The sequence below is a fragment of the Rhynchophorus ferrugineus genome, unplaced genomic scaffold (assembly GCF_030347505.1).
Source record: "Rhynchophorus ferrugineus isolate W39M unplaced genomic scaffold, kcgeb_rfMv2 rfM11, whole genome shotgun sequence".
NCBI classification, from domain to species: Eukaryota; Metazoa; Arthropoda; class Insecta; order Coleoptera; family Curculionidae; genus Rhynchophorus; species Rhynchophorus ferrugineus.
Window position 1 is genome coordinate 26,678,945 of NW_027472590.1, and position 21,037 is coordinate 26,699,981.

At 34.9% G+C, this 21,037-nt stretch overlaps 1 protein-coding gene across 1 annotated transcript; it reads right to left on the reverse strand.

Moving 5' to 3' along the window:
* Positions 1–216: 216 nt before the first annotated feature.
* Positions 217–21,004, reverse strand: LOC143204494 (uncharacterized). Its single transcript, XM_076417041.1, has 25 exons — positions 20,872–21,004; positions 20,480–20,817; positions 20,209–20,313; positions 20,033–20,149; positions 19,904–19,980; positions 19,647–19,848; positions 19,424–19,586; positions 19,200–19,369; positions 17,347–17,425; positions 17,076–17,282; positions 16,907–17,016; positions 16,831–16,852; positions 13,540–13,628; positions 12,825–13,153; positions 12,112–12,282; positions 11,955–12,069; positions 10,631–10,845; positions 10,337–10,583; positions 3,795–3,911; positions 3,123–3,199; positions 2,877–3,072; positions 2,658–2,823; positions 879–1,048; positions 537–822; positions 217–467 (listed from the first exon to the last, which is right to left on the reverse strand). Exons 2-25 carry the CDS (start codon positions 20,803–20,805, stop codon positions 354–356), a joined length of 3,870 nt encoding a protein of 1,289 aa, XP_076273156.1. The 5' UTR covers positions 20,806–20,817; positions 20,872–21,004; the 3' UTR covers positions 217–353.
* Positions 21,005–21,037: the final 33 nt, after the last annotated feature.

The following is a 21,037-nucleotide window of genomic DNA, read 5'->3' on the forward strand; positions in this document are numbered from 1 at the left end:
TAATATATTGTTAATTATAAGCAAGGTACCAAAAAAATTATATAACTATATTATATTACACAAACTATTACATAGGTAAATAGTAGTAAAATCAGTCGTACCGAAAATAACGATTGAAAACAGTCGATAGTAAGAAGTAGTTAATTATTAAACAATCGATAGTTAATTTCAGTCGAAAGTTCTCAACGCTAATTTTTACTAAAATCAAATAATGTTATAGTTACCGCAAACATACTTACATACACTACATCTAAAAGAAGTTGTTAATTATGTAGTTTGATTTTATTTAATTTTATAACTTATCACTATATATACATATTTAATAAAGCTATTATTTCTTTGTTGAAAGACATTCATTTATTTTTAGACGAAAAGGTAAGTTTTAAGGGTCCCTTTGGTGTATACATTGGATGGATAAAATAGTCTAAAGCTTCGTGATGATATTTTACTTCATATTTTTGGAATATCTGAAATTTTAAATAAGTTTCGGTACATTATTGCTGAATTGTCAGAAATAATTAGATATTAAATCTTACTTTTGCTAGAAGTATTTGGATTTCTAATTCCGCAAATCTCTTTCCTAAGCACATTCGCTTCCCATAGCCAAAGGGCAATGAAACAAAAGGATGCGCTTGTCTGTTTAAGCAGTTGTTTTTCAGCCATCTTTCTGGTAAAAACTGGTTACTGTTTTTGAAGTATTCTTCCTCATTACTCATCACGTAGTGCTGGAAGACTATCTGAACACCTTTTGGGACATGGTAGCCGCCAATGATACAGTCTGCAGTTGTTTCTCTACCGTTACCTATTACCACTGGATACATCCTTGGAAATAATTTTTAACATGAACAGGTTACTTAGAAGGAAATGAGTTATTTTACCTCAGCGTTTCTTTGATACAAGCCTTAAGATATGACATTTGCTCCATGTTTTCATTAGTAATTTCTGTATCGCTATTTGGTAAAATGCGGTTTAATTCCTGGTGAATCTTTGCTTGTTTTTCTGGATGAATAGCCAACTGATATAAGATCGAAGCGACGGAATTCGAAGTCTAAATAATGATAATATTTATTATTAGTTAATTTTTGTTTGTTTTGTGAGTAAGTGTGGTTTATAATAGTTGACGAAAACATAACAATTTGTATTTTTATAACATCTTTAAGTAATACACAAACAATTCACGTTTTCAAATATAGTAAGCTACAAAAATTAAATTTAAGCCGCAAAAGGTCACTTAGAAGGTAGAAAACTGAAATTAAACCCGAAGCCAGAGGAGGTCATCAGACGACAATGAGAAAAGCGGCTAGTGGCTATTTCTGGAGAATCTCAATCAGTATTTGGCAAAATTTGGTAGTCTCCGCCTGATTTTGCGACGTTGCCATTTACAATTTTTTTTTGTAATGTTTCATATTTTGATTGTAAATTGTAGAAATTCGAAAAACTTACAAGAACTATAACTTTAGTTTGTATAGTATTTATATATTAATAAATAATTACATATTGTTTTATTTACTTTTTTAACGAAGGATTTTTATAAAAGGTTCTGCATACATACATTTTTTATATTATAGGGGACGAAAAATATACCAAGACATTTTAACTTGGGTCTGAACAGAAATATTAGGTTAGCTTAGGATTTTAATTAGTTAATATTAGGAATTCAAGATAACACATTAGAATCAAAATAAAACAACTATACTGGTTAGTCGGAAGATACTCTCAACTTGATCCAAAATCAAAGAGGTTGATCTATTATACAATTATAAAGCCAGTTTGGACCTATGGGGTGTAAATATAGGGTTGCACTAAAAATTCAAATCAACTAGTCATACAACGCTGTCAAAACAAGGTTCTTCGATTGATTACCAATGCCTATCGCTATGTAACTAATGAAGAACTGCACGATGACCTGGAAATCAAATGGATTTGCGAAGTTATCCATGATTTCGCCTTGAAACACGAAAGAAGATTACTAAATCATACTAACGTGGAAGCAATAGAACTGCTGGACAGCGCGCAGGATGTCAGGAGATTGAAGCGAACAAAACCATACGAACTTACACAAAGTGTATAAATTTAGTGCAAACTGTAGCTATAAGTTAATAATTAATAAATAATTATAATTTTATAATTGAGGAATACATACTGGTGTATTTTCTCGCACTCGTTTTGTTTGTTAATTAATCCAAGTACATAGGAAAAGTAGTAATAAATTAATTGTAAATTAAGATTGTACTAAGCGCATCTAATAAAGATGTTATAAAAAAATTATATTATTCAAATATACATATAATATTTAACAACTGGCAACGTTGCAAATTTAAATCCTTGTGCGCATGCGGGAATTCTCCAGAACTAGACTATTAGCTAGTGAGCGTAATGAGTGACTAGGAGCAGGAGAAGGTAGAAGAAATTGTTTTTTTTATACCGTTTTGATAAAGAAGAAGAGTAAGAAAGATAATTTCTGATAGATGAGGATGCGTTTGCATCTCAATTTTTCTCTGAAAAATGTTGGGGAGTTTCAAGGGGGCAAGAGCGAAATAGAAAGGGAATAGTTAAGGAGAGTAAGGAAGTCAAGCGTAATTATAATAATGCACAAATGAAATAAATATATCATTATCGATATTGTCAATAGGTAAATGATATTTTATTTCCCTTACCGTGTCGACGCCAACAAGGAACATATCTAAAGCAAGAATACTAGCCAACTTGGCATCCTGTTCTTTGTCCAAAACTTTTTGCATCACAGAAAGCTGGTGCCTATCTATGCACCCTCCATTTTTTTTTAGATTTTCCATGGATATATTGATGTTTTTTAAGCAAATCCTACGATGAGGAATCATTTATATCAGTGTCAACATTACTTTAATTCCTCTTACTCTCTTATAGAGTCCAGAGCTTCGATGTATTGCTTAAACGTTGGAGTGTTGAACAATCTCCAAAATGGAATCTTGAGTTCTAAAACAGGAACGTTCAGGAAGAACGTGTTTATGGCGTCGATAAGTTTTTGGGTGTCTTCTGGAGGATGGTCGTCCAAGCAACCCATTCGAACGTCTAACGCAATTCTTGCTAGTGCTGGAAAATGTATCGTTATTGTTCGTATACGTGTGTCGTTTAAAACTTACACTCCAATGACCATTTATGAATTTCATTCAAAAAATCATCCGGCACTTCGCATTTTGAATCTTTGATTTGGTCAATTCTGAGAATGGTTGAATTATTAAGGATATTATGGCAACAAACAAATAGAATTTATAACAGGTCAGTTGAAAAGTCCCCAGCCTGATACATAGATGGCGCTACTAGAATTAATTCCATATATTTTTTTAGTTAGCCTTAACCCTCAAAAGATGCCTGTATAAATTTGACAACTGTCGGATCATTAGTTTGTGAATTATAGCATTTTAAGTGAAGTAACTTTTGTTACAAATCCATAAATTGGGCTTCGAATTGATTCCTCATTCACCGTATTCTCCAGATCTGGCCCCCAGCGACTATTTCCTGTTCTCAGATTTCAAAAGAATGCTCACTGGGAAGACATTTTCGTCCAATGAAGAGGTGATCGCCAAAACTGAGGCCTATTTTGAAGCAAAGGACAAGTCGTACTACAAAAATGGTATCGAAAAGTTGGAGAGAGTCGTTTCGTTATAATCACTGTATCACCCTTGAAGGGAGTTATGTTGAATAAAAAAATTAACTAATTTTGGCAAAAAATGTGTTTACTATGGTAGGCCGGGGACTTTTCAATTGACCTGTTACAAGCTTCGTACTAAACAAGAACAAGATATTATGAATACCTGTCAAGGAATTGTTGAGCCGTAGATGATATGGCGTCCGTATACATTTTCGCAGATCTTGGCTGGAGCATGATCTGATTGACTTTTGACCTAAATTTCTGCCAGTTTTCTCCGTGTCTGCAAAATCAAACGTCAAATCGATATCATTGGAAATGCGAGAGTATAGTCTATTCAAACATTCAACATTGTGACGTCAAAACGTCGCAATGTTGTCGCATCGACATTGAGTTTTAGTTATGTTGGACTTTTATATAACAAAATTCTAATCTAAATAAAATAATTGAACAAAAATGTTATCAAATATAATTTATTTTAACATTATAGTACATCCACGCATTCACCAACAACAAGTTCAAAGGTTGGCAACGCTGGTGCATTGGTTACATGCGGTTCCCTGCTATAAAAGACCATCACGACGACGTCTCGCTCTCTGTTCTTTTCTCCACCTCCTTATAACAGTACCACTTCCACAGCGTTACCGTACTTCCTTTACCTAACCTAATATCCTGTCAATTCTCCCGTCAACCACGTGTATCATTCAAGGTTAAAATAAACCAGTATTTCTTCAAACAGTGTTTTTAGTTCTCGTGTAAATTCCTTCCAAAAATAGTAGTGAGTGTTCGGACAAACAATCGCATCGACAGCCACACATTTCGACCGACCGACCCGACGAACATTCCTACAATCTCTTATCACTATTTACTTCAATTTTACATACGTTTGACAACCGGACGATTTTGACAGGCACATTCGTTTACGTGTTCAAACTAATCAGACAGCATTGTGTCTCGTTTTAACTAGTTCGTTTTATGAGAAGGAAAATATTGTCTGATTCTGAAACGAATTTAAAAATTGCAGCAGGCAATACGTTAAACATCCTGATGACGTATGCACAAAAAAACTTTGAATAGAGTAAAGTATCCATTTAAGGATTACAATTGGTTACAATTATTACTAATTTGAGTACGTGATATAATAAAGTTGATAATAAAAAAATATATTATATAATGAATATGATAATTTAAAAAAAATGATCCGTGCTATTTGCCTATATTTAATATGATCAGAGGGCTGTCAATTAGTTTTGGGAGATTTCTTTCTATATTTTAGGTCTTGTTTTAAAAAAATATACATTATTTAAGTATTAGAATATGGCACATTCTCAACACTTTAACCTATTTCGGCTGCAGTTCCACAGGGTAATGTCTAGAGAGCATATATATCTGCTCTATACTGCTGATATCCCAACAACAAAAGAAACAGTACTTGGAACATTTGCTGGGGACACAGTTATAATGGAAAAAGATGTATCTCTGTCTAAGGCTATAGAAATAGTACGGTTAACAAGTACACGAAAATACAGCTTAACAGCTCCAAATCTGTTCATGTTAATTTTGTATTTCGACGAAATGACAAAAACTTAATTATACTTGACGGATGCCCTATTCCTCAACATCATATTGACAAAAAGCAGAGCAGATTAGACTCAAAGTCAAGTAACTCTACTAGTTAGTCCGAAGATACTCCAAACTTGACCTAAAATCAAAGAGATTGATTTATCCAAGCCTACTTGGACCTATAGGGTGCAAATATGGGGTCGCACTAAAATATCAAACCAAGTAGTAATCCGAGGCACCCAAAACAAAGTTCTACGATTAATTACCAATGGTTATCGTTACGCAACCAACGAAGAGCTGCACGATGACCTCGAAATCAAATAGATACACGAAGTGATCGAATATTTCGCCCTAAAATATAGCAATGTGGAAGCAATACAGCTACTGGACAACGTGCAGGAAATTTGAAGATTGAAACGTAGTACGAAAAGTACGTTACCCAGGAGTCAGACTTTTGTAAACATTAAAGTACCGCTGAACTAAATCATGTTGAATTTATTGAAATAAATGATAATAAAAAGGAATTGTGACTGGTGAATATGGTGTGTGAAGTAATACTTTCATGTAGGTTTAGGTTCATTATACGTGTTTAAGGATTTTGTAATATATTACAATAATCAATGACAGCTCACTCGTAATGCTGCAAACACATTTTGTCACATTTCTTTCTCAATCTTCCATAATGGTTTCCTGCAATTTGAATTACCATTGTGTTTCGTTAACACTATTTTGAACTACGTTTGAACTATCTTGAATATACTTTAATAATATAACACACATATATATATATATATATATATATATATATATATATATATATATATATATATATATATATATATATATATATATATATAGAGCATAATAATTAAGCTTGAATGTGAATATGATTTGATATAGTTACTCTTGTGTACTATGTAACTAAAACTTATAAATCCCTTAATAGTAGTTAATGGACTCAAAAAAAGAAATAATAAAGATAGATTTAGAAGTAGAAATATCGTGAGAAATAGTAATTTCGATATTTTAAATCGCATATCTCTGGTAATGCTTATTCAATGAAGCCATAATATAGCGCGTTTGAAAGGTAACTGTTATTTGGTCGTATTTGTTCGATCAATAGTTACTGGGTTATATAGTGGAAAATATAGTCTCCAGATGGTTATTATCATTATATTTAACTTTTTTACTTCCGACAAAGTATGTTTTCGTATCATTTCTTTCATGTACTTAAGCAAGGGCTAGTGTAAGAAGTGTTTTGCTCGGTTTTGCTGCATTTCTGAAAATAGTGCATGTTAAAGATTAGCGTTAAATAAATAGTGAAATAGAAGAATAAATAGAAGTGTGTTTTTACCGCTACACAAATCAAAATCTGCGAATTGCCACTGAAACTAAATGATATTAAACAATTTTTTAATCGAATGATTATAATGTAAAATATAACACGTACAACAGCAATATGCGAAAAATATCGCGATTAAAACCTGTGTGAATGCAAAAGAAAGTGACAGTAAGTCTTTAGTGGGATTGGAAAGGAAAAGTTCATCATGAACCACTCAGACCTGGGCAAACCATTAAATCGACTCTCCGCTTTCAATGGTTAAAATAATCAAATCAGGCGATTAAAAAAAAACGATAATAATAAATCAAAGACTTTGCCTTTCATCATGAAAACATTAAGCCATAAACATATTTAGTGGGTCTGCAAAAATTAAGAAAATGGTGTAATGATAATGAAATGAAAATCACTTGATTAATTTTTTCGGCCAGAAAAATTCTACGATCTACATCAGAAGTTCTACAGGGGACGGACAAAATAATATAAACACCTGATATATGCGCAATATTAATTTATAATTAAAGTGTTGAGCCACCATATGCTTTTACAACAACTGTTTTTTCGTGGAATAGATTCATAAATAGAATAGTGAATATGAGTCAGTGAAAAATGAGAATAGAATAGAGTGTCTGAATAGTTTCACTATCTGTTATAAAGCCGCCCATAGGGAAGACGTTGGATTATATTCTCATGCCCCTCATATCAAGATTGAATCTTTTTGGTTATGTCTATGGGTGCATTATTATCTTGGAAAACGGCAGCAATATGGCAATCATAGTAAGAACTTCATCATTAGAGATGTCGAGACATTCATTGGCAGTAATTTTGCCAGTAATGTAGATGAGATAGCCCAAATCATAACGGAACTTCCTCATACCTGGTTTATTGTAGGAAATAATAAAACCATTATTCATAGCGAGTACTGTATCATTTCTACAAAATTCTTCAAAACACTAGTGATAATAAGAGGTTATAAGCCGGACTAGGTTTGGACTATTCGATTATTTTAGAGACCTGTTTAATTAAGCAGACTATGTCTCGAATTAACAAATTCGAACAGGAAGGAGATAATGTGTTCTTCTTACCAGTAAAATGGATTAGAGAGGTAAGTATTGATACATTTTCATTCCGTTGTAGCTGCACTGAATATTAGTAGTAAAATCTCTCCCAAAAAAGCATCTACATACCTTGGTGTTCTATTCGAGATTAACTGATTGTGTGTTACTCTAGATAGTGTCCATAGAAAACTTAGGAATATCCAGGTCTTTGAGGGATGTAGGTGATCCCTTCATACACTGTTAACTCACGAAGACATTTAACGGAACTTCTAGATATTGCTTTTAAATTAATATAATTTTTAAAATTAAGGAATAATTGTTTATGCTTTATAAGTTTATGGAAAACTGTAAAAGTTATAACTTTTGATTGAACCATAAGTTATTGTTTTGGTTTGCAGGTCGAGAAAGAAATACAAGAAAGAACTGTCTGGATATGTGGAAAGAAGAAGAAATATTGGAAAGAAAAAAAAAGAGGAGAAAGAAAATCTAATTTTATCAAGATAAATGTTTCACAGATAATAAAAGTGATATTAGATTAACTTGGCAAAGAAATATATAATATAAGCTAAGAAGGAAACAAGAACTAAACATAAGCAGGTAAATATGCTCTCTAATGAAAGCAAAATACATTACTCAGATATACAATTGATAATTAGTTGGATTAAACCTTCAGGGGATACCACATGTGGTTTGGAAAACAGTTCATTGTAAATATAATAAAGAAACTCTAACCTACAAAACTGTCGTGGCTGTATAATTAATTGTAATTTAAATCCTTCGATAATATATGATAATAAAAAAATGATATTTTATAACATTTTTAAAAAAATTATTTTATTTGTGTTAGAATGAATGTATATCAAAGCCAGGGTTAAATGTTTCGCAACACTGTGACGTTTTGATACAATTAATTTATATGGCAGGAGTTCATTGTTTTATTGAATAAAATAAACTATAGTCTATTCAAAGTTCATTTGTATATGCGTCATCGAAATCTGTGACGTCAAAACGTCGCAATGTTGCCGTATCAACTCTGAATTTTAGTTCAGTTTAGCTTTGACGTACAACAAAATTCTAATCTAAATAAAATAATTGAACAAAAATATTATTAAATATAATTTATTTTAACATTATAGTAACCTCTTATCACTATTGCTTTCAGGAATTTTGCATACGTCTGACAACTGGACGACTTTGACAGGCGCAATAGTTTACGAGTTCGAACTAGTCAGACAGCATTGTCTCTCTTTTTAACTAGAATAAAATGAGAAGTAAAATATTGTCTGATTCTAAAACGAATTTAAAAAATTTCGGCATGCAATACAATAAACATCTTGATTACGTATATGCAAATAAACTTTGAGTAGACTATATATTCCGTGGTGTTCATATTATTTCGTTTATCTCCTGCATATCATTGATTAGCGTTTGATATATAACAGGTCAATTAAAAAGTTCCCGGCCTGATACATAGATGGCGCTACTAGAATTAAATCCATATGTTTTTTAGTTTGCCATAACCCTCAAAAGATGCGTGTATAAATTTGACAGCTGTCGGATCATTAGTTTGTGAATTATAGCATTTTGAGTGAAGCAAATTTTGTTATTGTAAAAAAATGGATAAAAAGGAATTTCGAGTGTTGATAAAATATTGCTATTTGAAGGGAAAAAATACAGTTGAAGCAAAAACTTGGCTTGATACCGAGTTTCCGGAGACTGCCACAGGAAAATCAACCATTAAGGATTGGTATGCTAAGTTTAGACGTGGTAAAATGAGCATCGAAGACGGTGAACGCAGTGGACGCCCAAAAGAGGTTGTTACCGACGAAAATATTTAAAAAATCCACAAAATGATTTTGAATCAACAATGAAAACTGAATGAAATAGCAGAGACTCCGAAGATATCAACTGAACGTGTACATTATATTATTCACGTATATTTGAGTATGAGAAACCTCTGTGCAAAGTGGGTGCCGCGTGAGCTCACTTTTGACCAAAAACAACGACGAGTTAATGATTCGGAGCAGTGTTTGAAGATGATCAAGCGTAATAAACCCGAGTTTTTGCGTTGATATATGATAATAGACGAAACATGGTTTCATCATTTCACTCAGCAGTCCAATCGACAGTCATCCGAGTGGGCTGCACACGATGGACCTGCTCCAAAGCGGGGGAAAACGCAACAGTCGGCAAGGTTATGGCGTCGGTATCTTGGGATGCGCATGGAATAATTTTCATTGACTACCTTGAAAAAGGAAGGACCATCAACAGCATCTATTACTTGCAACTAAGTGCACGCAAGTGCTGCTTTACCAAAAGAATGCACCGTGTCACAAGTCAGTGAAAACGATAGCAAAAATCCATAAATTGGGCTTCGAATTGCTTCTTCATCCACCGTATTCTACAGATCTGGCCCCCAGCGACTATTTCCTGTTCTCAGATTTCAAAAGAATGCTCGCTTGGGAAAACTTTTCATCGAATGAAGAGTTGATCGCCGAAACTGAGGCCTATTTTAAAGCAAAGGACAAATCATACTACAAAAATGGCATCGAAAAGTTGGAGGGTTGCCTATAATCACTGTATAACCCTTGAAGGGAATTATGTTGAATAAAAAAAGCTAATTTTGCCAAAAAAAATGTGTTTTACTATGGTAGGCTGGGGACTTTTCGATTAACCTGTGATATAAAATGAAAGTACTTTTTCTCAACCCCAACACATTTGTTACTACATATAAAATATTCGTCTTACACTGATATAACTCCAGCCAAATCGCCGAAAAAGTCTTTTCTCAGCACGTGCTTGTAGTAACTGAGACTGGGCATTGAGGGTCTCAAAGGAAGCGAATCCTCTCGCCTGAAGACGTTTTCGACTTCCACGGGATCGAAGAGGAAGACCATATCCGGTCTGCCGAGCAGACCTTCCATCTTTACGACCTTTCCGTATTTCTTGTAGAGCCTCATCGATACCTTATCGATGTGATCGATCTGAAAATCCCCTAAAATACTTGATAAGTAAAAAAGTGATCGATAACGATGTACGAACCTATGTAAGGTATAAATCTCCATGTATTTCCTAATAGGGGTAGAGGTTTCGGTCCAGGGATGCTCCCGTAGGGTTGTACAACTGCATTTAAAGTTTCACAAGAACCGGTTAAAATCGATTCGTATTTAGCCGAATTGTGAACCGCCCTGTAGAATACCGGAAGACAAATTTTCGCCGTTTTGGTTCCATTTAAATTCCGTATCGCGCGCATTTTTCAAGTATTCGACAGTGACGTCGGTTACCAACTAACGGCTACAATTGTTCACGCCATTTCTTCGTTACTACCTTAGTACTGAATTTAGTTTATAAACGCCACGAATGGTGTAATAGTACTACCATCCTCATTGAAAACACCTAAGCTATTTCATAATTACCGTGATTCTTTCATTTGTTAAGAGCCCCTACTCATTTTTTGTTGTAGTTTATAACGTCTATGTTTAATTCTATATAATTTTTAAATAATGTATTGATTACGTTGCCGACTAACCTATAATTTACCTTTAAAATAATTTAAATTTCGGTATATATCTAGAAGGGCTTATCGTCCCTACCTTGGACTACGAAACCGCCTCACAGTTGACCCCTGTGGATCGCTACTTCTACTGCATTAAATTTGGGGATATGGCACCCGCTGATCGGGCAGCCGTTATTGGGCACGAGGACCCGGCGATTCTATTGATTCGCGAACTTGAGTTAACACACCACTGGATACTGTCTTATGAGGGCAAAAGTTATGGAAAAAGGGGAGGTTAGGGGCGACACGGTGCTAAGCTCCCAGCATGTCGACCAGCCCGCGAACAAACGCGTCTTCAGAAGAACTTGAGCTGAGTTGTTGTTTGTGGAATGATTGAGATATGAAGTGCTTGATTTCTGGAGAGTTAGTTTTCCTATGAATTTAATTATTTCTGATAAACCATGGAGCGTTTAAGATACTCCTGAGGAGCTTATTTTGGAAAACTTAAAGCCGTTTCACCTGGTTGGGTGTAACAAACTTGAAGTAGACATTAGATCCGTAGAGGAGTACGGACCGAATTAACATCTTGTAAAATACGTATTTAATGGAGATGGGAAGTCTGCTAGAAGGGCAGATCAGAGAAGATAGCAGATTTGCTATCCCCGAACCTTTCTGGATTGATTTCTGGATTTGGGAATGCCAACCGAACCGTCGGTCGGAGTGGAGACCTAGGACGTGACGTTATTCAGCCATGGAAATGTTGCGGTGTCGATCTTAAGTTGCGAGACGCGGAGTGCTTAACACTCCTTATGGATAATGATGGCCTGGGATTTCAGGGGGTTGATTTGCAACCTCCAGAATTTGAACCACTTGACCGCATGATCGAGTTGCTTCTGTAAACTTTCATGAATTGCAACTTTGAATCTGGCGGCCGTGAAGAAACCAGCGTAAACCGCGACGTCAATGTGCTCTTTTCTCGGTAAATCTGAAATACAGAAGTTGAATAAGGCTGAGGCCAGCGAAGAACCTTGAGGTACGCCAGTATCGACTTGTTTTCGACTAGAAATTGTTTTCCTGACCTGGAAAGATCTGTCTGATAGGTAGGACTTGATAAGAGCGGTTTGGTCTATTGGGAGGCCGTGGGCCTGGGATCCGTCGTGCCAGACCTTGTCGAAGGCTTTGGTTAGGTCCAGAGGGTCTAACGAAAGGTTCGACGAAAGCCGAATTGTTCATCAGGAATGATGTTGTTTTCCTTTGTGAAAGAGTTGAGGGTATTGCCCTCTCGGCAAGCTTCGAAATGGTACTGAGAAAGCTGATGAGTCTGTAGCCAGATGGAGATAATTTTGCTCCTTTCCTGGGAATAACCGCTATAAGTGCGTGTTTCCAAGCCGGGAAATATTGCAGCCTCATGATGGACTTAATGATGTTTGCCAGTTCCGTGAGCGCTTATGCGGGAGCTTTTTTAATTGGGTAATCGATATTCCGTCGAAATCTGGAGATATTTTGGTTTGAAGTTTGCCGATCATAGTCTGTAGAGACTTTGGGGACACGAAATGGTTGAGAAAAAAGGCTGCGGTTACTGGTCTTTTAATGGAGTTGGATTAGTTGATGACAGTGTCGGTGTCTTTAGGTTTAGTGTTCTCTATGGGAGGGAGGCATTTCATCTGAGTCTCGTAGGTCTCTGCTAGGAGCTCGACTTTTTCTTGGTCAGTGACTGCGCAATTCCCTGTAACTACTGACTTCTGGGGGGATTACATTGTGCGTCTTCCCCGCGAAGCATTTGGAAACAAGCTAGAAAGGAGGGGGGCCATGCAGTCTTTTGTCCGCGAGAAGTGAGTTCCATTTCATCGCTCGCCAGGTCTAGACAGCCACTCTTACCCTCTTGAAACCAGTGTTGACTTATAGTGTTCTCCTCTGGGGTTACACCATCCAAAGAAATAGGAATATCATATAAAGAGTCCAAAACAAGGTACTGTGAGATACTCTTGATGACATTCTGTATAAGGACCTGAAGGTAGAAGCTGTCGATAACGTTATCAAGCACTGTGTCCAAAGACCTAGCCAAAGTCCTTGACCAAAGTTCTTAAACTATGATATATGGTATTAATAAAAAATTACAATTAATTTACTATATTGCTATATTAATTAATAAATATATATTAAAATTAATATCGCGTGTATTATATTGGATCTCTTAAATAACGCTACTATTATACTGATGAAAGTGAAACTGAAGTAAAAAAGAACGATTGTAACAAGATCAACGTTCCGTTCCGGTCAGACATCATTTCCCTTCGGCTTCGAATCCACCGGCTTTGTGAAAGCGACTGACTGCAATTGAAATTCTTCGCTCGTGCTTTCCCTGTTACACTGAGCTTCCACTATGATGTTGCAGAATATTCGCGCTGACGAATATGTAGATTACGTTACAAAATATGTATGTCATCAGACATACTTAACGATGACCAGCGAATAATGACGTTCTTGTTTAATTATAATTATTTTTAACCGGTTATTGTTGCAGTATGATTCAATATCAGAACACTAAAAGCTGCGGGTAATGTTGGGTTTTGGGGAAAGTTCGTGATATGTCACGTGCATATAGTCTATCCAAAGTTCAATGAACATTGAACTATAATGTTGAAATAAATGATTTTTTTTTGACATTTTTGTTTCATTGTTTTATTCAAATATAGTCGAGACACTCTGACACGTTTATTTACTATTGAAGAAATTTACAAAAATGGACAGTTTTTCTAGGTATTTTCCATCATTAGTTACGCATTTTGTCCATCTTTCCGGAAGGTTTTCTGATTGGGCAACTTGGGCAACTCCGACCGAACCATTTGAGCACAAACTCCTCTACCTGGCCGTCAGTGTTGAATCTTTGACCTCCGAGAGCTTCTTTCATTAGTAAAAATATGTGGTGGTTTGACGCAGGGTGATAAATCCGGACTGTAGGGGGGGTGTTCCAATACCTCTCAACCTAATTCCGATATTGTCAGGCAAAAGATAAATCGTTCTATAAAAGTGGCATTGAAATGTTAGAGCGGCGCTGGAATGATTGTATGGCTCTTGATGGAGATTACGTTGATGAATAAAACCTATTTCCTTTGTTACGCCCGGGACTTTTCAGTCCATATCTTAGAATAAGTATCAATCTCTTATATATATCTCATATAAATATATGTATTTTGGGGTAGAACAAACGAAAAATCCTTATTAATGCAAGTTTGTATTTTACAAGTTATGTGACAAGCAGAGATACAACCATGTACCTTACATACGCTCTTGCTTGTATATCTCAAAAACTAAAAGATTGATTGAAAAATGAAGAATTTACTAGAGGAAAGGTCAGATTTCCAGTTTGGTTTTTGAAATCATCACTCAACTATCGATCAAGTGCACAGAGTAAATGCGGCTATTGAAAAGGCGTTCGAGGAAAATAAATACTGCCCTGCAATATTCCTGAATGTCTCTCAAGCTTTTGATCGGGTTTGACATTTGGGATTAATCTGTAAGATGAGCAAATTGTTACCGCGTAATTATTGTAAATTGCTGGAGTCATATCTTTTCGGAAGAAAATTTAGAGTCTCGCAGAAAATGGCGTCTTAGAACCTCTCCTGTTTCTGCCTAGGGCAACAGAAAAAGTACAAGTGGCAGTCAACAAAATCTACTAATGGATGAAAGATTGAAAGAAAATTTAAGTTAATAGCTCCAAATCTGTTTATGTTAATTTTGCATTGTGGCGAAATAATAAAAACCTAATTTTATTACTCAATGGATGCCCGATTCCTCAAGTAGAATCAGCTAAATACCTCGGCATCCGTCTTGACGGTAGATTAAATTGAACATCATGTTAGACAAAATGCAAAATACATTAGAACCGAACTAAAAAAAACTATACTGGTGAGTCGGAAGACATTCTCAACTTTATCTAAAATTAAAGAGATTGATTTATCAGACAATCATAAAACCAATTTGGACCTATGGGGTGCAAGGTCATTCAAAGCTGCCAAAACGAATTTCTTCAAGTAATTATTAATGACTATCGCTACATAACTAACGAAGAACTGCACGATGATATACTAACGTAGAAGGAATAAAACTACTGGACAACGCGCAGGATATCAGAACATTGAAGCGAACCAAACCATACGAACTTATATAAAGTGAATATCTTTAGTGTAAACTATAGCTTAAGTTATTATGATTTTATAATTGAGGAATACATATTGATGTATATATCCCTTGTCTTGCTTGTGATTGTACTAAGCATGTTTAATAAAGATGTTATAACCGGTCAATTGAAAAGTTCCCGACCTACCATAGTAAAACACATTCTTTTGGCAAAATTAGTTTCTTTTATTCAACGTAATTCCCTTCAAGGGTGATACACTGGTTATAGCGACTCACCAACTTTTCCATACCATTTTTGTAGTACGATTTGTCCTTTGCTTCCAAATAGGCCTCAGTTTCGGCGATCACTCCTTCATTCGACGAAACTTTATTCCCAGCGAGCAATATTTTGAGATCTGAGAACAGGAAATAGTCACTCGGGGCCAGATCTGGAGAATACCGTGGATGAGGAAACAATTCGAAGCCCAATTCATGGATTTTTGCCATCGTTTTCACTGACTTGTGACACAGTGTATTTTCTTGTTGAAGTAGCACTTTCTTTTTCATCAAATGCGGCAGTTTTTCGGCGCTTTCGTCTTTCAAACAGTCTAATAACGCCATGTAATAGTCGATGTTGACGGTCCTTCCTTTTTCAAGATAGTCAATGAAAATTATTCCATGCGTATACCAAAATACAGACCCCATAATCTTGCCAGCCGACTGTGGCGTTTTCCTACGCTTTGGAGCGGGTTTATTCTGTACAGTCCATTCGGATGACTGTCAATTGGACTTGTCCTGGAGTGGAGTGAAATGATGGAGCCCTGTTTCATCCATTGTCACATGTCGACGCAAAAACTCGGGTTTATTACGATCATCTTCAAACACTGTTCCGAAACATCAACTCGTCGTTGTTTTTGGTCAAAAGTGAGCTCGCGCTGCACCCACTTTGCACAGAGCTTTCTCATACCCAAATATTCGTGAATGATATGATGTACACGTTCAGTTGATATCTTCAGAGTGTCTGCTATTTCATTCAATTATAATGTAGGGTCATTCAAAATCATTTTGTGGATTTTTTAAATGTTTTCGTCAGTAACAACCTCTTTTGGGTGTCCACTGCGTTCACCGTCTTTGGTGTTCATTTCACCAAGTCTAAACTTAGCATACCAATCCTTGATGGTTGCTCTTCCTGTGGCAGTCTCCGGAGACTCGGTATCAAGCTAAGTTTTTGCTTCAACTATATTTTTTCCTTCAAAAAGCAATATTTTATTAACACGCGAAGTTCTTTTTTATCCATTTTTTCACAATAACAAAATTTGATTCACTCAAAATGCTATAATTCACAAACTAATGATCCGACAGCTGTCAAATTTATACACGCATCTTTTGAGGGTTATGGCAAACTAAAAAACATATGGATTTAATTCTAGTAGCGCCATATATGTGTCAGGCCGGGGACTTTTTAATTGACCTGTTACTGGAGGAAAGAAATGCAAACTTTTAATATTAAAATTGTATATATTTTATTCAAAAAATTAAATACTAATATAATATTGATAATATAATACAATATACAAGTTTTGTTTTTTATTTTAAATATATATAAAGAACGATCTTACATAAGTACCTTTTCGTGTGAAAAACATATACTTTAAAATAATTATCAGAGTAAAAATAGTCTCCTTTCGCATGAAGAAGAATGCTAGGGTCTTTCTGTTACTTTAAACTTAAGTTCACCGTCTGGGGCGTACATGAAAGTGACCTTGTATTCCAGTGGGTCGTGTAGGAACTCCAGTTTGTAAGACCTGATCAACTAATCAAAAGATGGATAGTGAAATTAACATGTTACTTAATACAACAAAATCAACATACTTTAGCCAAGAGCACTTGTATTTCGAGATCAGCGAATCGTCTACCAAGACACATACGCGCCCCATATCCATATGGCAACGATGCAAATGGATGGATTTTGTCCTGGCCGGATCCCTGTTTGATCCATCTCTCCGGAAGGAATTCAGTTGGGTTCGAAACGTACTCGCTCATGCTGCCGGTTACCAAGGTCGGAAATACTACCTGAACCTGCTCATATCAGTAAAATGGACCATTAAATGATGGGAACTTAATTAAATTGGATATTACGTACCCCTTTGGGTACGTGGTATCCTAGAAGTACCGTGTCTTCTTGGAGGGTTCTTCCATTTCCTATTACTGTGGAATACATCCTGTTGACCAGAATATAGTTTAAAATAATTATGTTTCGTTATTAATATTATTAGGTTTATTACTATTTCATTTTAAAAAGGTATTTATTGACAAATTAATTGGTATAATATAATTAATTCATTAATTTTTCATTTTCAACATGGCGATGCTCTGTCGGAAGAATGATATTGATTTGACAATGAACAAGTAGTCATCAGAAAGCGATATATCCGATGAGTGTCTAAACACTGTAGTGGCTAATTTTGGAGAATCATAGTCGGTATTCGATAAACTTCGGTAGTTTTCATCTGATTTTGCAACATATTTATAGAGGAGAGCCATCTTCATTGACAGTGAAGCAAAATATTCATGGTCATGAAATTTTGCTATGCATATGGTGAGATCAGCAAAGTGTGGAGTATTACTAAAGATGGATAAAACTATTAATGCAGATATCTACCGATGTTAATTGAAGAAATTAAATGACAATACTGGCTACACTTTTCGAGCATCGAGCATACTCATCAGATATAACGTCTTCTGATTACCATTCGTTCATGTCGATGGAACATATCTTCGTTACCAGAAAGATGGAAAAAATTTGTTAATGAATAATTCTGACGTAGCATTTTGTCAATAAATACCTCCCTAAAGTGAAAAAATTACCACAATACATGTAATTCTAATACTACAAGCTTTAAGATTAGCATCAATGGCTTTAACATTCACCAAGTCATTGAAATATTGAAAAATAAAGCTCTGAAGTATATCATGAAAGCCCCTTAATATTAAATGTTTGCATATGTAATCTTGTAGATATTGACACATTATATATATGTTGTCAATAGATGTATGGATTCCAATCAAGGAATTATTGAAGATATTGTTAATAAGCGATTTTCCATTATCTAAAGGTCCATATACAAAGTGCTGATGGTACCAACAAGCGAACAAGCTGAACAAAGAACAGAAAAAAAGGCCATATATACGTCGCTTAAATGATTCGAAAAACCGCCTTGAATTTATGGTAGGAAGTTCTCTTGCACGTAGCATATTCATCAAACCTGGACCCATATCCATTTATTCCTCAATACAAAACACCTTAGGGGATAAACAGTTCAAACCAACAACAAAATAAAACTCTGCCACAAGGATATAGAAAACAATAGACAATATTTCCAAGGTAAAGCCTTAATTGTTTTTTTAATAAAATAAATTTATTGAAAAATCTGTAGAAATAAATTTAAAAAATCTTAAAATCTATTAAAAAAAAACCGAATAATTTAGACAAAATATACTTTATATTTAATTCCAATTTTCTAAACACAACGGCAAACATCAAGGTGTTTCAAACATAATTATCAAATATTATCATGCTAAACTGAAAGTGTTTATGGTTGAGGACAAGATGAGCGATTCTCGACAAACGTCGTAATTGATTTCATAATATTTCAGGGATAATTTAATTAACACAATATCATAATAGCTATAAATAAAACGCATTGTATTTTTTACAATGAAAAAAGTCATACCCTTGAATTGCATTATAAACATATCAAAGCTATGAAAAAATAGTCGAGTGTCTTGTCAAAAGTAATATTTCGTGAGGTATAATTTTTTACATTACCTTATTTTTCGTAAAATAAATAAATGGAAACATTTTTTACATCTTACCGTGGAATTTTATGTCGTTTTTCCGATGGATTGCAAATATGAGAGGAAGAATAAGTATAAACTATAAAGAGAGTAGCTAGCCATGACCTATACTCACATTCAAGGTCATAACATACATACCTGAAGACTTCTTTCACAAATGCTTTTAAAAAGGTCAGCTGATTAAGTTTCTCAACTGTCAACGGTTCGTTTTTGTCCGGCAAAATCCTGACGAGTTCTGCATACATTTTTTCTTGTTGTTCTGGTCTGATTGCTAATTGATACAATATGGAACAAACCGCCATCGAGATCTGGGTGAAATTGTCGTTAGTAATTAAAAAAACGCAAGCCTACATTCGACTTACTGTATCGATTCCAACTAAGATTAGATCTAAAGCCAGTTTATAAGCCGTTTTGGGGTCGGGTTCGCTCGCCAGTATCCTCTCTACCAAGGATAAATCCTTTTCGTCTTTTACAGTTTTGTGTTTTAAACGATCCATCGCCTCATCGATATGTCTCATGCATATTCTGATAGGAACACGTGTGCTTTCTGAATAATATATATATGTCGTAATGTTTAGTACTCACTCGACAAAATAATCCATGTTCTTGACATATCTGGTCCATAATGTTGTCGGGAAATATCTCCAGAACGGAAACCTCAACTCCAAAATTGCGATGTTCCTTAACGCGTATTTGGCGGCCTCGATAATTTTTAAAGCTTCGGAATCATGCTTTAAGTTTGGATCTAAACAACCTAATCTAACATCCAGCGATACTCTGCCTATACCTGAAAAAATCGCACGTAAACAAACAAGAAAGCCTTTGATTTTTCGGATTATTACATTCCAAGGCCCATTTGTGAATTTCATTGTCAAAATCCGCCGGCATTTCTTGATTCTCATCTCTAATTTCGATCATCCTATAATGCATATTGTTAATAACAATTTCGCTGAAATTAAATATCCACAAACCTAGCTAAGAAATCGCTCGTAACAGCTTCGATAGGTTCGACATATTTCCGAACAGTTTTTAATTGTAATATTGGTTTTTGTACTTTGGTTCTAAATGTCTTCCAAGGCTCCCCATGCCTGAAAATAAGTATATTTCTCATCAGAATATATGCGCTGATATTTCTCTTATTCCATACACTCCAACTACTCCACCTTCTTCCCCAAAAAAATCTCTTCTAACTTCACTTTTATATTTGACCAAACATGGCATGGAAGGTCTGAAAGGAGTCGGTCCTTCATTTCTGAAATTTATTTATATATTAGATTATAAAATATATTTCATCAAACATTTAATAATGTTTTAATGCATCTAGGTTGTATTTCTGTTGGTTTAACGTATTTAAAACAATATGTACATTATAAATCAGATAGCTGTATAAATTACCATTTATATCATAACAAATTTACCTATAAATCTTTTCTATTTCATCTGCATCATAAATAAACAACAGATCGGGTCTTCCAACAAGACCGGAAAGTTTTACGATTTTTCCGTATTCCTTGTAGAATAATTGTGACAATTTGGCAACGTCGGATATATCGTATTGTCCAATAAAGGGCAGCAATCGCCAAGTATTGCCAAGCAACGGGATGGGTTTTGGCCCTGGAACGTCCGAGTAGGGTTTCGGGTGTATTATCTTGTTCTCTATACACAATGCGGATGCTGCCGAACTCTTATATCTAAATATGTTCTTGATATGTTTTGATTTCGAAATATTTCTAGCTATTGCCATTTTCCTATGACTCTAAGCAAAATATTAAGTATATATATCACTCTAACACAAAAAATATATATTTACCTTGGTTAAAGCGATTTAACTGCAAAGCATTAGTATTATATCGGCTACTCATGAAGCTTTATTTAGTGGACTAAGTTAGGAGGATTAAATTTTGATGCTTTCACCGTTAACAATAAGGTCAACATTAATTATTCAAATTCTTTTTAAAATAATACACAAAAAGGAA

Coding starts and splice junctions, on each gene's coding strand:
- LOC143204494 (XM_076417041.1), bottom strand. CDS start 20,805: ATGGCAATAGCTAGAAATATTTCGAAATCAAAACATATCAAGAACATA. Junction 19,587..19,646: donor AACATGGATTATTTTGTCGA/GTGAGTACTAAA, acceptor TGTTCCTATCAG/AATATGCATGAGACATATCG. Junction 17,426..19,199: donor TTTGTGAAAGAAGTCTTCAG/GTATGTATGTTA, acceptor TCTGGTCAACAG/GATGTATTCCACAGTAATAG.